Genomic DNA, 17,748 nt, shown 5'->3' on the forward strand with positions numbered 1-17,748 from the left:
AGTGTTAAACATTATTCAGTGATCTGCCTTTTTTGTGAGCATGGATGGACGGTTGAATCTCTGACTCTATTCATGTAAAGAACAATTATGATTTCTCCCCTTCTAGGTTTGGATCCAGCTGAGCCTTGTTTCCAGAATGCTCCAGAAGAAGTCCGATTGGATGCCAGTGACGCCATGTTTGTTGATGTGATTCATACAGACTCTTCTCCTATGTTGCCAAACCTGGGTGAGCTTTTCAACTTGAATTCTATAATTGGGACCAGATGCAGTTAAACTCCTGTAAAGGGGCCTTGGAGTCAGGGCTTGACAATAAGTTAGCATCTGTTGATTTTATTTTAGGTTTTGGAATGAGCCAAACTGTGGGACATCTAGATTTCTTTCCAAATGGTGGAAAACAAATGCCTGGATGTCAGAAAAATATCCTTTCAACCATTATTGATATAAATGGAATATGGGAAGGTATGTATATTAAGTAAACTAAGAAGAGGATGACTTCCTTCATTTTGGAAGATGTCAGAAATTTATGACCTCCTCTTAAAGGCAGATAAAATTCTCTCCTGGCATATATCTCATCCTAGCCATGTCCCACAAATAGATTCTATTGCATCATAGACACAGAGATATTAAAGGGACTTAGAAGTTGTCTAGTTTAACTTTCTCAATTATGGATTCAAGAAGTAAAGTCATTTACCAATAGTCACCCAATGGCAGGGCTTAGATTTGAATTTGAATTCAGCTGAATGCAGATTATAGATCAGATTTTTCCCACTACTATTTCTTCTACTTTTGACTAAAAACAAATACTTTTACTTGTGGTGAATAAGTAGCCATAGTGAGTGTCTTGGACTATGTGTCTTGGGTAACCTTATAATAAAGAGAACTGTAGTTTGGGAAGGCTATATTCTCTCTCTTCTCTCTCTTCTCTCTCTCTCTCTCTCTCTCTCTCTCTTCTCTCTCTCTCTCTCACTTTCTCTCTCTCTCTCTGTATCTGTCTCTCTCTGTCTCTCAGTCTCTCTCTGTCTCTCTCTCTTTCTGTTTCTCTCTCTCTTTCTCTCTCTCTTTCTGTTTCTCTCTCTCTCTCTCTGTATCTGTCTCTCTCTGTCTCTCAGTCTCTCTCTGTCTCTCTGTCTCTCTCTCTCTTCCTCTCTCTCTGTCTCTCTCTTCCTCTCTCTCTGTCTCTCTTTCTCTCTCTGTCTCTCTGTGTGTGTGTCTCTCTCCTCTCTCTCTTTCTCTGTATCTGTCTCTCTCTCTATGTCTCTCTGTCTCTGTCTCTGTCTCTCTCTCTCTCTCTTTCTCTCTCTCTGTCTCTCTCTGTCTCTCTGTCTCTCTCTCTCTTTCTCTCTCTCTGTCTCTCTCTCTCTCTGTCTCTTTCTCTCTCTCTCTCTCTCTCTCTGTCTCTCTCTCTCTCTCTCCCTCTCTCTTTTCTCCCTTCTCACCCTACAACTGCTTGGATCATTGTGTAGTTTCTGGCACATTTGTAATTCAGTTCCATAATCATTAAACAAATGCCTGGTATGGGCAAAGTGTCTAAGTTGATGGGGTTGCAAAGACAAAAAACCCAAACAAACTGTATTTCCTCTCAAGGAGTTTATATATTACTAGAACAGAAGAAAAGCAAGTGTTTTCTTCTTAGATGGGCTTTAATCTACTTCTTGGAAAACTAGAGGGAAGCCAGTGTGCTTGGGAATGGTTTGTTATATTTTTGCCATTCTTTCTCAATATCTCATTTGGCCCTTTGTTATATCCACTCCATGAGAGAATGGGGAGTTGAAGATAGAGGGTTTCTTTGGAGTCAGGAAAACATGAGTTAAGGTCTTACCACTAGCACATCCTTGCTGTGTTTACAACTATAGGTAAGTCACTTAGTCCTCCCAGAGTCCTGGACATTTGTTGGTAACTATACATTATGGACAAGTTGTTAACCTGCAAGAATCAGCCAAGTTTCTTCCCTGGGAAAGCCTCCTACTGATAAAATCTCAGGACTGGCCAAAAAACAAGGTTAATGACTGAAATATACAGTACCTTGACCCTTCCTCCACCAAATGAGACTGTTTAATATTATATCAGGTGATTAATACCAGGTGATTATGTGAATTAGAAAACAAATAACTACTTAGCCCTTTCTGAAAGGAGAATGACAACAATGGTCTCTAGCTCTAGAGAGATGATGAACAGCACATATATAATAGAAATTAACACGGCCTTTATTCAAAAGTAATTTCAAGTGGGCAACAACATTAAAACTGAAATCTGGGTCTATTATGTAAGGCTCAGAGTCACCAGCTCTGGGCACCAGGAAACAAACTAATCCACTTGCTCTTTCTTGTTGAAACCTTGGGCAGCAATTTTGGATTAAAGAAACAATTAAGCGTCAAATTGTTTCTGTTGTGCAGTGAGCAATGGCAGTGGTAGTCAAATCATCTTCTTACAAGAAGTTATTGCAGGAGCAATCGAGGGTTTGGAATGTGTTTTTCTGTGAGAATGAACAATGTTTGAGTCTCCTTCCTTAGATGCTGGAAAAAAGGCCCTTTTAAATATCTGGGATGCTGCCCGGGTGTGGCCTGAATTTAGGATAAATAATTCATTTGCTAGCTTCTTTCAAAAAAAAATATGTCAGAAAGATTCTCTAGACTTACTAGCTTCTTTGCTTGGTAGAATCTCAAACTTTGAAGGGAGCTCAGAATCTAGCATCAACCCAAACCTGATTAAGAATTCCTTCTGCAACCCTACTGATCAGTGGTCATCTAGCCTTTTCTTGTAGATCTATAATCAGGGGAACCCACCACCTCCTAAAGCAGCCCACTTCCTCCCAGAATAGTTAAAGCTATTCCTACAGCAACCTCTGTAATTTTGACATTGCTTTTAACTCTACCCTCCAAGGCCAAATAGACCTAGCTTACTTCTTTCACATTTTAAGATGGCATTGGCAAGTTAAGAAAGTCCAGAGGAGAATGACACAATGGTGAAAGACTTTGAGAATATGCCATATGATAATCAAGGGAAAATGAGTGAAGAAATGATAGCTTTCCTCAATTCTTAAAAAAAAATCTAGCGATTGACCTTCTTAAAATATTGCATCTACAATTGAACACAATGATCTTGATGTGATCTGGTTAGCAAAGAACAATATATGTCAACTGGACAGAAGGTCCCCTTCATGCTTTTAACATGAGACCTGACAATGTAGCTTAAGAATCTACCATCTTCTTTGGATGACACTGATTCTTGCAGACTCACTATGAACTCATTTTTTAAAAAATAGCTTTTTATTTTCAAATTACATGCAAATATAGTTTTCAACATTCATTCTTGCAAAATCTTGTGTTCCAGTTTTTCTCCCTCTCTTCCCCCCCTCACCTCCTGCCCTAGATGGCAAACAATCCAACATATGTTAAGCATGTGCATTTCTTCTATACATATTTCCACATTTATTATGCTGCATGGGAAAAATCAGATCAAAAAGGGAAAAAAATGAGAAAAAATGCAAGCAAACAACAATAAAAAGAATGAAAATACTATGTTGTAATCTACATTTAGTCCCCATAATCCTTTTTCTGTTTGCACTTGGCTCTCTCTGTCACAAGTCTTTGGAAATTAGCCTAAATCACCTCATTGTTGAAAAGAGTCATGTCCAGTCACATTGATCATCACATATCTTGTTGTTGCCATGTACAATGTTTTCATGCTTCTACTCACTTCACTTAGCATCATATTAACTCATTTTAAACTTATATTCCATTAGAAGCCCCATATCTTTTTCAGGTCAACTCTAAATGTGCCTCTCTTGCTTCCCACATATGTTGCAGATTCTGATATCTGACCGCCTCTGCTGCTTACTAGTAGGTTGTACTTTGGCAGGTTATTTCTTTGAACCTCCCTTGACTTTTCTTCCTTTTTATAAAATGAAGGGATCTAACTATTTAACCTCTAAGGTGTCCTTTTCACAATTTCTAAGATATCTTCCATCTCTAAAATTCTAAGTGATACAAAATTAGAAAATAATTTTTATAACTGGAATTTGATTTTAAAAAATAACAGAAATTTTTATTTAAATTATGGCAGTGGTCATGGTGATTCTACTTATAAATGGTTTTATGTTTTTTTTTCCTGAAATACAAAAAAAAAGGAAAAGTTCTGGACGTTTTTAGGCTATTGGGCAACCTCCTTCTTATGGACGTGAAATTTATAAGTATTTTAGGCAAGCTGTTCACAATAGAGCTAGCAGGAGTTACCTATAATCCAAAGCCTCTAAAAACTCCATCGTCTCCTATGTCTAGTTTCTTTATTTTCTTATAATAATAGCTTATTCCATACTTTACTTTACCTATATCATTAAATTTACTTGCACTTTAAAGCTATTTTAGTTCCATATTCTGTCCCTTTTCCCTCTCTCCCTGAAATGGTATCAGATATAGGTTATACATGTACAATTATGTAAAACTTGGTTCTTCTCAGTGGTTCAGTGATTCAAAGCAATCCCAATAGACTTTGGACAGAAAATGCCATCTACTACCAGAGAAAGAACTAAGGAGACTGAATGTAAATCAACACATGCTATATTCACTTCTTTTTTCTGTTTTTTAGTTTCTTCCATGGTTTTTCCCTTTTGCTCTGATTTTTCTCTCCCAACATGATTCATAAAGCAATGTATGTTAAAATAAACAAAAAACCCAAATAAATAAAAAACAACAATGATAAATCATAGCTTTGTTTAGCTATATCCTAATTGATGGGCACTCCTTTGATTTCCAATTCTTAACCACTACAAAAAAAGAGCTGCTACAAATATCTTGGTACAGATATATTCTTTTCCCTTCCTTCTTTCCCTCCTTCCCTCCCTCCCTCCTTCCCTTCCTTCCTTGTCTAGTTTCTTGATTTTCTTATAATAATAGGCAATTCCATACTTTACCTATATCATTGAATTTGCCCACACTTTAAAAATATTTTAGTTCTACATTCTGTCCCTTTTTCCTCTCTCCCTGAAATGGTAAGCAATCAGCTATAGGTTATACATGTGCATGTATTCCTCCCTCTCTTCCATCCTTCTATTCTTCCTTCCTTCCTTCTTTCCTTCCTTCCTTTGTTCCTTCCTTCCTTCCATCACTTCCTCAGTCCTTCCCTCTCTCTCTCTTTCTTTCTTTCTTCCTTTCTTTCGAAATCTTTGAAATATATAGAACTAGCAGGAAAGCTAGATAGCACAATATCTAGATCACTAGCCTTGAAGTCAAGCGGATCTGAGTTCAAATCCAGCCTCAGACATTTAACACTCACTAGTATCACTTAACTCCAATTGCCTAACCAAAAAAGAAAAAAAAAAAGCTACATAGACACAGCAATGGCATGGTTTCATGTCATTGAATCTTTACCTAAATCATTTCATAAAGTATATCCTTATGGATTAAGATTCCAGTGATAATTTATTTGACAAAATTTTAGTAATAATTGTATTGTCAAATGTGCTTTCTTGCATTAGGTTATCTAGTTAATCCTATTTATTACCCATATTTTATTTATGTATGTATATTTGAGGTTATGACTTTTATGCTGACTCCTTTCTTGGATTCTTGAAAATTTATGGATGGCTGAATTACTCTGTAGCTTTAATGTTATATTTTTCCTATATTGTCTATCTTTTAGGATAACTGCTTTAGTTTTATGTATGTATACATATATATTTACATATGTATACATATTTACATATAGTAAGAGACTATTTTCTCTCCTCTTCCTCATTTTCCTCCTCCTCTTATTCCTTTCTTTTCAGATTAACCCTTTTTTTCTTATATTTATATGATTCTAAGAAACTACATCCTCAGTCCCTTCTGGGTATCCTCTGTCTCTGGCCAGGAATTTGTCATGCCTCTATTTTTTTAGCCATGGTAGAGAAATCTAAATCTCATCCTTGGATACCATCTTCTTAATTAGCTGTTCACTTGTCACATCTATTTATCTCTTCTAAAGCTTTCTCCATAATAGATGCTTGATAATATTTGTTGAATAAATGAATTTCCTAAACTACAATTGTATGTACCAAACATCAAAATATTGGTCAAATCAGTCCACTTAGTGGTAGAAAAATCAATCAAACCAGTTGTTTGCTGTCATCTAGACAAAACAACCCATTTGATGGCTGTTTTTTACTTTTCAAGTGGTGATTTTAGCTTTGAGTAGGCACAGCTTGAATTCAAGTTATGGGAGGCTAGAAATAGTTACGGATTCTTTAAGTAATGATGAAGAATTCTTGCAAATACCACTTGAATGTAAAGGAATTAGAAAAAAATCCTGTAATTTAAAATTATTATAACATATGTAAAAATCCTGACGCTGACCTAGGAATTGTGTAAATAATTCAAAGTATAAAAACAAACAAGCAAAATACCAAACTCTGCCTTGGTCAGATATATTAATGGAAAAATGAAATGGCATTCTTGCTGAGTTTAATTGCATTTTGTCTCCCCAGGAACACGCGATTTTGTAGCTTGCAATCACTTGCGAAGCTATAAATATTATTCCAGTAGCATCCTCCAACCCGATGGCTTTGTTGGTTACCCTTGTAGTTCCTATGAGGTTTTCAACTCGGTAAGTGATCAAAATATGAGTTTTAACCCCAAGACACAACATCATCACAGAACATAATTTTGTTCTGCCAAAGAACAAAAGGCAGAATTATGAGTTGGACATAGGTTAAACAATTAATAAATATTTATTAAATCCCTACTTGTTCCAGGCACTATGCTAAGTGCTGGGGATAACAAAAAAGGCAAGACAGTCCCTGTCCTCAAGGAGCTAACAATCTAATGGAGGAGAAAACATATAAATACACATATATAAAGCAAGCCATATATAGGATAAGTAGGAAATAATTAATGGAAATTATGATGAGTTTTCTGTAAAAGTTGGGCTATAGGTCCAGTTTTGAAAGACTTAGGTTCAAGGTCTGTTTCTGAAATACACTAGATGGTCAAATCACTTAATTCTAAGACTATGAAACACAGAATGGCTTACAGGCTACATCCTTTCCTCTTTAATGAAATCACAAGTCAAGACAAGTGTCAACAACAAAAAATAAATTAAGATAAAATAAAACAAAAGAGATATAAATTATCATTCACTCATTGAATCCATCATCTTGATTGATGGAAGCAGAACAATTAAATGGGAAAACTTCAAAAGCATGTAATCATAAGACAAGAACTCAAAGAACTTATTACATAATGGAGGATTAGAATTCAGGTCTTCCTGGCTCCAGGACCAGCTCTCTATCTCCTGAGCCACTTAGCTATTTCTGCTGACTCATAACTAGAGCTAAACAGGTCCAAGGTGAGACATGGGAGTCATTGGCAGGCTATCCTTACTATATCTGAACATACCTAACTGTTCTTTGTACTATCACCACCTCTAATCTTATTAACTTTGCTCTAGACATCAGAATTCCTAATTTTGTGACTGAAGGAAAAAAAAAAAAAACTCAGTCAAAGGCCATAGATCTACTTCCCCTATCAAAGTCATCTCTGACAATATGGTAGGAGTCAACTTTAAAAGTGATTTTTAACATTTATCTTTAAAAGACTAGAAAGAGAATTATATGAAAGATGCACATTTTTCCATTTCCTGAATTTGATTTTCACAGAATCACAGAAGCTTGGGTTAGAACTAATTTTAGAGACTCTGTAGTCCAGGTTTTTATGCAATGCAGGAAACCCTTCAACAATGGCCCTGAAAGGTGCTTTCAGAGACTGGAAACTTTTCCAGTGGCAGTGCATTCTATTTCTGGCTAGCTTTGCATTTAAAAAAAAATACTTTTTTGTTTATTCTAATTTGCCTGCCTATAAATTTCACTCACTTTTTCTAGTGTTGCCCTTGAAAGTTAAGTAGAATCAGTCAAATCTCTCCTCTATTCTATGGGTTTTTTATGCATTTTAGTATAGGAATCATGCTGCTACCCTAAGTTTTTCTTGTTCAAGATAAACATACTTGTTTCTTCAACTATTCTCTATATGACATAGCTTCAAGTCTGCTTCACCTTTCTGATATCCTTATTTCTTCCAAACTATGGCTGATTCTACTTGGCCATTCTGGTGTGTGTGTGTGTGTGTGTGTGTGTGTGTGTGTGTGTGTGTGTGTTTTGGTGTATATGTGATTATCAGTGTCAACATAAGTCATCTATCTAATGAGTCAAAGAGTATTTATGATATTTATATCCCAAGAAGCTATCATGATACTGACAAACACCTGGCACTTAATAAGTGCATCTATATTGATTATTAGAATGGCTATTGGGTCTAGCATTATATGAAGCACCATGGGATGTAAGGGAAGCATAAGGCAAATCCTTTTTCTTATGGAGTTTATCATCTAGTTGAAAACATATAATCCTATCCCATCATGGAGGTCAACTGGAAATATAGGTCAAAGTGAGGGGAGGGAAGGAAGATGGAGAAGAACAGGAGAACAGAAAGCAGACTGCCCTTAGTGAGCTAAATAATAGTGAGAAACAAATAGTGGAACATTTATTAGCAAGCACTTTTGGTTTTGCCAAATGTCGATGTATATTATCTCATTTGATTTTCCCCCAAATCCCAGTACCCTGAGTTAGGTACTTTTATTTTTTTTCAATTTTCCAGATAAAGGCAGTGATATAGACATGCCATTGGTCCCTAATGTGTGCCAGAGAGAAAAGGATTTTAAATGCTGTTTTATGTGACCTTGAGACAGTTACCTAAAGCCTTCTTTCCTTTTGTATCTCATTTATAAAATGAGGATGATATTACTTGAACTCTTTATTTCATGGGATGGTTGTTAGGAAAACAACCCCCACATAGAGCAAATAATTACCAAATATTCAAATAAATGACTCAACATATTACATTTCACAGACAAATTAATTAATTTCTTTTTACTGAGCAGGATGCATGTTTCCCTTGTCCAGCAGAAGGCTGCCCAAGGATGGGTCACTATGCTGACCAGTTTAAGGGAAAAACAAATGCATTGGGGCAAACATTTTTCCTGAACACTGGAGAGAAGGCTAACTTTACTCGTGAGTTTCCTTTTTGTTTACTATGTCACTTTTTATAAGCCTTGCAAGTAAACTTAATTTTTTCCAACCCATTCTTTTTTACTGACAACTTTACCCTGGTGATATAGAAAGGTAATGAAATGAAGTAGTTCATCATTATGATCCAACTGTAACAGATTTTTTCCTAATGGATCAATAGAAAATCCATACATACATAAATATCTATTGACGCATGGGTCAGAGCCCTATATAATTCAAGAAACAAGAAGCATGATACAAGTATTCTTTTCAACATCTTAAACGTGATTTTCTTTTGGGCAGGTTGGAGATACAGAGTATCAGTCACACTCTCTGGGAAAAAAAAACTGAGTGGGTATATCAGGATTGCTATGTATGGAAGTAATGGTATTTCAAGACAATATGATATTTTCAAGTAAGTTGAATATTCAAGTAAAATAGTCCTTTTTCCTATATATTAAGTTGTTCTTTTCCAATCTTTTATAAACTGAGGCCCAGAATGGTTAAGTACTTTAGATAGTAGAAATGTTCTTGAAAGATTATATATAAATTAATTTTTAAACAATTTAAAAAATAGTACCATTGAATTTCAGAGAGGGAAGATGTCATCTGGTCCAAATCCACCTTGTCTTAAAAATAAAGAAACAATGCAGAAAAGTGATGATTGTAGATAATTAGAATCAGAAGGGTAGAGCCACTAATAGTGAGAATCTACAGGAATCTTTTGCAGGTATTAACCTTAGAATGCTCTTGAGTACTTCTTCCCTGGGAGTCTTCCATACTTTTTGTTCCCTGAATAATTGTGATTCAACTTTTTGAAGTCTTCTAGAAGGTGGAAAATCTTTGACTTAATCTCAATCACATCTACACATCTTTATGCCCACCTTCCACCTCACTAACTGTACTAATTCTCCAACTGTCTTCCCACCTCTATTTTCTAGCCCCACTGAATTTGCAATGATGTGATTTGGTTTGATTTAATAATACCTGCAAGAAAAGAAACTGTGGCTTCATCTTGTATAGAAGTTCTCAACCAAGCATTATTGAAATTATTTTAAAATGTTTTAAAAATTATTTTAAAATGTTTAATATGTTGAGATATTTATTTGAATATTTAGTAATTGACTGCTCTATTTGGAGTTTGTTTTCCTAACAACCATCCCATGAAATAAATAATACAATTTTTTAAAGTTTAAAATGTTAAAAAAAATTATTTCAATACAATTATTTCCTTTGTAATTTTCTGCATTATGTATTTAAAACATTTTTTTTCTGAAAAAGGGATCATAAGTTTCACCAGATTATTAAAGAGATTCATAATAAAAAGTATTTAAAGAATCCATGTTCTAGTCCAATCCTTTCCTTTTAAAGATTAAGAAGACAAAATTTGTTAAGAGAAGAGATTTTTCCAGTGTACAGTAGGGAAGAGGGAAGTCTTGGAGTTAATTCTTTTAGAATTAATACCTTATAATTTACTTATTTTGTAACTTCTGATATAGGAATATTGGATTTTTCTTAAAGTGGAGTATTCATGTATCATAAGCAAAAAAATCTGTATTTTCATTCAATTTACACTTTTATTTTTGAATCAAGTCAACATTCTACTCTCTCTCTCTCTCTCACACACACACACACACACACACACAATTTTGGTGCCATGCAAATGACTCTGGAATGATCTGTGGCATATTTTTTAAAATGTAAGGCAAAGATAATTGTGTATCTGTAGGCTGCCTTAGCTGGATGTTGGTTCCTGAGAGAGAGAGAGAGAGAGAGAGAGAGAGAGAGAGAGAGAGAGAGAGAGAGAGAGAAAGACAGAGAGAGATAGACACAGAGAGAGAGAGAGAGAAAGACAGAGAGAGACAGAGAGAGAGAGAGAGAGAGAGAGAAGAGAGAGACAGAGACAGAGAGACAGACGGGGTGGGGGGGGGGGCCAGTGGATAAAGTAGCTTTCCATCATTTCCCAAGTTGTGTTGTAAGAGAATATGCTTTTGGTTTTCTGAAATCATTCAAAACCTACCCAAGACCAATCTATAAATACTGTAGACTTAGCCATTTCTTGTGAGTTTGGGAAGGAAATGGATTTCCAGGTTTCCTAATTTCATAGTTCATTAACATGATCTTTCCTTGCTTCTCCACTTTAAGGGGATCTCTGAGACCAGGTGGGAGTCATAAGAAGGAGATTGATGTTGACATCAATGTGGGCAAAGTGGAACAGGTGAAATTCCTTTGGTACAACAATGTGATCAACCTCTTCAGGCCCAAATTAGGTGCTTCAAAGGTCACAGTGCAAACTGGTGAAGATGGAACAGAGTATGTACATTCTGGATATAATAATGATTATTATTTAAATTATATTTTTAATTTAAAATTTCATTAAGTTTATTAAGTTAAATATCTAAATTATACTATTTTTTTCTTCACAAAAACTTGTGAGGTAGGTAATACGATAATTTCTGGACCTATTTTATAGATGAGGGAACTAAGATCCAGAGAGTTTAACTCATTTGCTCAGCCAGTCAATAAATGACAATCAGGACTCAAATTCATGACTCTCCCAACTCAAAGTTTACTCCTTGACCAAGTATATTTATCTGTTTTGCTGCTTGTTTTGAAAACCAAACAATTCATTTAGACCATAAGCTGTTAGTTAAAAGCAAGAAGTAGCAACTTCAAAAAAGAACCTAGTCTAGACCAGAGTGAATTGCCACCTGATAAATGCTATGGAAAATTTCTAGGAAGCACCACTGGAAAGACAGTGACACCAATTCCAAGAATCATTATATTATTATTCAATATTTAAATGTATTTGATGGAAAGATATGAAAGATCATAGCATTTGAGAATATGAGATGAGTCAGGAGCCTGACCCTGAATGATAAAATTCTTCCTCTGGGAAACATCAATCGTCTTTTAATTGATTTTAGAAAGAAATAGCAGGTGAGGGGAAAATAAAAGGAACATAAAGTCTTGAAAAGGCAAAATAATTAATTATTCTCATTGAAGAGAAAGGGCCCAATAAATTCATCTAATATGATTCTTTCACTTTTTTAGATAGGTAAACTGAGTTCTAGAGAAGTTCAGTGAAGAACTTTAATTAGAATAGAATTTTTCAGGTGTTCTGACTCCACATCTTCCTTAAGCAGATCTATGTTGATCGATTTGGGGTGCTCAATTATAGCATAATTTATCAATTATTAGGCTAATTTTTATGAGCTTGATCAATGTCAGTCAGTGCAAGTAGTAGGAAGAAGATATCTATAACAGAACCTGGCTAAAGGTGAATAACTGGAGGTCTGATGTTGGAGAAAGTTTGAAAGATAGATTGCCTTGTTTTGGGAAAAGATGTGTCTCATCCTATAATAGAAGCTGGGTGGAAACTCCACTAATGCTCATTGGCTACTTGTATATAATTAAGTATAAGAGAGTTGCCTGGGATATTAAGAGGTTTAAGGCTTTGCTCACTGTTCCACATCTAGGATATGTCAATGGCAGGAAAAGAATCCATCTCTTCAGCACTCCAATGCTAGCCTATTATCCACGATAACTGTGAACTCCTCTTAGAGTTCAATTAATCAATAAACATTTATGAAGTATTTTCCCTGAGCCAGGTTCTGGACTGAATGCTGGAAATATAGAGGGTGGAATAAAAGACCCCATCCCATCTGTATACATGTGGCCAATCTGGGATTATTTTTTTGGCTTAACTAAGCCTATTTGATGTGAGGATTTGTTTTTCTCTTATTCTTTTTGGACGGGGTAGGGGTAGGGAAGTGGGAGGAAGAAACAATACTTGTTCATTTTTTTAGTTTAATTTAAAGAAAAATATATAGGAAATGAATACAGAATGATTTGGGGAGGGAAACACTAGCAACTGGGTCAGGATAGAGGACAGAAAGCTCAAAAAAAGCTTTATATAAAAGTCAGTTATTGATCCAAGCTTTGAAGGAAATCAAAGATTCCAAGAATCAGATGTAAGGAAGGAATACATTCTAGGCATGAAAGACTACAAATACAAAGGCATGGAAGTGGGAGATTGTCTTCAAAGATTATATTAAAGAAAATATTAATTGGAAACTAATGTACCTACAAACTTACTTGAAAATGAAGTGTCCATAAAGAAACAATATCCATTCTCAGTGAGCCTATATTATATTATGTGAAAAAGGATTTTAAAGAGAAGTTCATCAATTTACAATGATATTCCCAAGGGGATCAATTACTACCAATTGGTCAATTTCAGCCCACTTTGGTCTAACTCAGTATTGTATCCAGTACCAAAATCTACTTCTTAGGGCTTTAACATCAATCCAGTAGAGGGAAAACAACAACAGTGGATAGATAGTAAGCCTCAGAGCCGAGTGCAAATCTTACATCTGATACATAATAGGCTATGTGACTCTGCACAACTCATGTCAGAGGAATTAATCATGTGGTCAGTCCATAACTCTCCCTAGTGGGGCTCAAAGCAGACCAAATGCCATTGGGAAATATTTAACAACATAGATATGTTATTTTTTAATCTTGTCTGACTCTTCATGACCCCATTGGGGTTTTCTTGGCAAATACTGGAATGGTTTGCCATTTCCTTCTCCAGCTCATTTTATAGATGTGGAAATTGAGACAAGCAGGGTTAAGTGACTTGACTAGGGTGACACAGCTAATATGTATCTAAGGTCGTATTTGAACTCAGGAAGATGACATTTCCTGATTCCATTCCTGGTACTCTATTCATTGTAGCTACCCCCAACAAAATAGATAAGATACAATAAAGCACAGATAATATTATATTTAAAACTAAGCCAATTTGCAGCCTGCAGGGATCATTATATAAAAAGACAATTTGACAACTCTGTCTTGATCAATTCTCTAAGACCATAAATTCCAAAGAATGGGGGGAGGCCAGCATTAGTGGAAGGAGATTCTTCATAAAGGAGTTCCTTATTCCAGTGAAATCACAGATCTAGGCTCACTCCCTGACTTTCTAGGGTAGACAACTACTAACGAGACTGGACTTAAAAAATGAAGTAGGAATTTTTTTCTCCTTCAGTAATTGATTAGGGAAATGAAAATTGAACAAACACGTACAACTTCCAATAGTGTCAGTTTCCATAAAACTGGAAAGAGTTTCCATAAAAAGAGTTGCTTCTATTATTGAAATTATATGTCTGCACTCTTTCCCCCAAAGTGGAAAGGATTAGGAAGACTTGAGTGTGAGTTAACACAGACTTCAAAATGAATGGGATATGGATTGATGGAGTTTTATAATATATTACTTACTATACATATGTATATATATGAAAAAATATATATATAAAATATAGTTCTAGATTCAGAAGGTACTTTAGAGACCATACAATTCAATCATCTATAGGAGGGCTCAGGATTTCCCCAAAAACTCTTAGTAATGGGGCTTTAAACTGAGGTCTTTTGACTGCCCAATGGCACCCAACCTTCTACATATACAAAACACAAATGAGTCAAATTCACATGACCAAGGCTGACCAGCCTGAAATATGCCTCCTATTGATATTTTTATTTTTACCTCCACAGGTATCATTTCTGTAGTAATGATACTGTTCGGGAAGAGGTTCTGCAAACACTCTCTTCTTGCTAGAAGTAAATCCTGGCGGTCTTGCTGTGACTTTGTTGTGATAACATTGTAAAATTCACCCTCTTGTTTTGTGTAATATTGATGTCTAGCCTCCCACCATGTTCTGTTTATTATCCTGATTGGAAGCTTTCTGAGGGTAACAGCTCATTTAAACTCTGTTGTCTCCCCTAGTGATCTGCAGACAGAAGGTACCCAATAAATGTTTAGTGTATGAAGAAAGAAGTGAATTAGTCCATTTTCTTTGTATATACTTGCTATCTTATCTGGGCACATGTTGTAGGATAACAGTTTCATGACCGCACAAAGTGTCTCACTTATGTCTTTATATCTCTTGCGCCTAGCACCATGACTGGTACCCACAGCATGTGCTTAATATATTCTGGTTGAACTGAATCGATCAAAACTTTGCACTGGTGATGTCTAACACTATTCAAAACTCTTTTTTGAGGACTGTCCTCGTATGCTGGCTGAATTTCCACAGGTGGCAATATGCTGCCTTATGCAAAAAAAAAAAAAAAATGGCCTTATCAGATCCAAAAGGAACATGCATAAAACATACCAAAAAAAATAACAAGAGATGGACACTAATGAAACACACCAGAAACACACCCAGCTGTATAGAATTAATCATCTTAAATTTTAAATGAACTTTTCTGGCAGTGAATGTTGTCAGAAACATCCATATGCAGCATCAATTAAGAGGCTTTTTTCATAATGCAATATGGACAGTGATGGGAAAACAATAACATAGCTGTAGCAGGAAGAAAATGCAACAAAAGGAGACAGTCAATGACCACAATAGATCCCAGAATCTTTCCTAAACCATTAGGAATTGAGGCTTGTTAAGGACTGTATAGTACTAAATGGAAGAATAATAATCTACAATTTAGAGGAAGGGGGCAAAGACAGTTCATTGGGGAAATTACTCTCAGTGCCTACTTGCTCATTGGCAAAATAAATAGAGGTTTTAGCACTGCCTATGACCTCATACAGATCTTCAGAGCACCTTGTTTCAATCCATAGTGATTTAAGAAACATTTTCTGACAACCTGAGTCTGTTTGTTTCTGACTCAAACCTAGCTGCTGGACCATTGATTGAAGAGCTGATGTAATGCTGGGAGATTAATTAGAATATAATGGGGATGTGGGGCTGGATGGGGTGGGGTGGCATGCTAACTCCTAAGGAATTCAGATGAAATTAAATCATACATATTTAAAACTGGGGCATGAACATGTAAGCAATTGAAGGAAAATGAGATAAATGCTTTACAAACTTTAAAACATTCCATCAACTTGAGGTTTGTCGTCATTATCATAATTATTAATATTCATATTCGTATTACTTTAAACACCAAAATCAGACTTTGGCCCCCAAACAGAGCAGAGGCTGGGTTATTCCTTTCCAAAGGCCATTGAGACTAAATGTTTGCCCAGACCCCCACCTACCCAATGAGATGTCATAAGCCATGGCTGCTAAGGCCATTGTTTCTAGAGTGATTCAATGATTCCCCAGCAATTTTGACCTGGCCTCTTCCCAAATTCAAGAACAATACTTCATTTTGTCATTTGAACTACGGAAGGGCAGCATTGTCCTTTCACCAATGAACACCTACTGAGTAAATGGGTTGCTTCCACAGAGGGGTTATCATAGGGGAGGGGTACCAGGGAAGGCAGGGGTATTCAGCACTCCAAGGCAAAGCATGAATGGTCTCATTTGGTAGTTACCTTAAATGGAAAAGAACAGAGAAAAACGCTGAAGTTAATTATGTGATGTGAAAGCTCAAGTTGATCTGGCCACATGAGGATAGGAATATATGTGTGAACACAACTTATGTGCTTATTTCCCAATAATTCTGTTTTAAATAATTTTAAAGCTTATCGCTATACAAAAGTATTATTATCCTCATTTACAAATGAATAAACTGAAATTCACAAAGGAGGGTGACTTGGTTAGTAAGCAGAGGAGATGGTCTTCTGATTCCAAGTATACATTTCACACCAGTTTTTATATTTGAAATGGAAGTCAATTGTTTACTGTGGCTCATTTTCATTTCTTTCATTCATTTTTATTCATTAGAAAACTGATTTATGCTTTTGCTCTGATTCAGACCCTAATTTTAATAATGTTCACCTAAAACTTGATTTTATTATTCAAGCGATCATGATTTTATTTCAGTGGGAACTTGGTTCTCTCTGCTATTTAGTAGGCAGTATTAGGAAACTGTTTTAACCAAAAGTTTTTCCTGTCCTTGCCACAACTTTGAAGGATGAAGGACAGGTACAATTTCTATCACAAAGCAAGGAATCTGCCATCTTAGAGAAACGAGGGCAATTGCATGAGTTTGCATAATTTGGCATTTTTATGTGTTTGGGAAGGATATAACCCCAGAATCCTCCAGGGGGAGGTAGTAACCTGCTGATGAGGCTACTAGGTCTGAATTGTGAAGTCCAGAAGGGGCTAGTTTTCCAAAATACAACACTTTTGTATTGGAATTCACACTCCATTTTTTTTCCTGGGGTAGATCCTAAGGAGACTCTGTATAGATGGTCTTTTTTCTAGAGGTTGGTTGGAATTGTTTCACCTCACTTCTCTTAGAATCTTTTGTTTACCCCCAAATTCTCTTCAAGAGGCACCTTCTCCATCCATCCTTTCCTGATCTTTTAAACTGTTAGTACACTCAGACCTCCTCCCTGCACAAATTTATCTTTGGTTTGTTTCACAAAATTTTCTATACTTTATGTAGATATTTTCTCCCACAATAGAAAGCAAGCTTCTTCAGTACAAGAAATGTTTCATTTTTGTGCTTACATCCCCAGCACCAGGCATGGAAGTCTGGCATTAAGTGCTTAATAAATGCTTCTTGATTGTCTGTATCCAAGTGTCCTATATCTAATGCAATGGCCCTGGAGTCTGAAGACCTGATTTTAAAAATACCTATTTGACTTTGAGCAAGGTTTAACCTTCCTAGGTCTCAGTTTACTCAACTGTAAAATGAAAGGGCTCACTGGACCCTGAGGCCCTTTTTAGTTCAGATCTATGATCTCTAGGAAGCCAGCCTCTCTTTCCCACAAACAGAATCTCTTATGCTAGGGGATTTTT

At 35.8% G+C, this 17,748-nt stretch overlaps 1 protein-coding gene across 1 annotated transcript in view; it reads left to right on the forward strand.

Moving 5' to 3' along the window:
* Positions 1-14,870, forward strand: part of LOC127551614 (pancreatic lipase-related protein 2-like) — a 30,332-nt gene extending 15,462 nt beyond the window's left edge. The window contains exons 7-13 of the mRNA XM_051981504.1: positions 107-226; positions 340-459; positions 6,461-6,579; positions 8,908-9,037; positions 9,338-9,449; positions 11,180-11,347; positions 14,588-14,870. Of these exons, the coding sequence (XP_051837464.1) occupies positions 107-226; positions 340-459; positions 6,461-6,579; positions 8,908-9,037; positions 9,338-9,449; positions 11,180-11,347; positions 14,588-14,651 (833 nt within the window). The 3' untranslated portion in view covers positions 14,652-14,870. The remainder of the gene's footprint in view (positions 1-106; positions 227-339; positions 460-6,460; positions 6,580-8,907; positions 9,038-9,337; positions 9,450-11,179; positions 11,348-14,587) is intronic.
* The last annotated feature ends 2,878 nt before the right edge of the window (positions 14,871-17,748 follow it).

Source organism: Antechinus flavipes, chromosome 2 (genome assembly GCF_016432865.1).
Source record: "Antechinus flavipes isolate AdamAnt ecotype Samford, QLD, Australia chromosome 2, AdamAnt_v2, whole genome shotgun sequence".
NCBI classification, from domain to species: domain Eukaryota; kingdom Metazoa; phylum Chordata; class Mammalia; order Dasyuromorphia; family Dasyuridae; genus Antechinus; species Antechinus flavipes.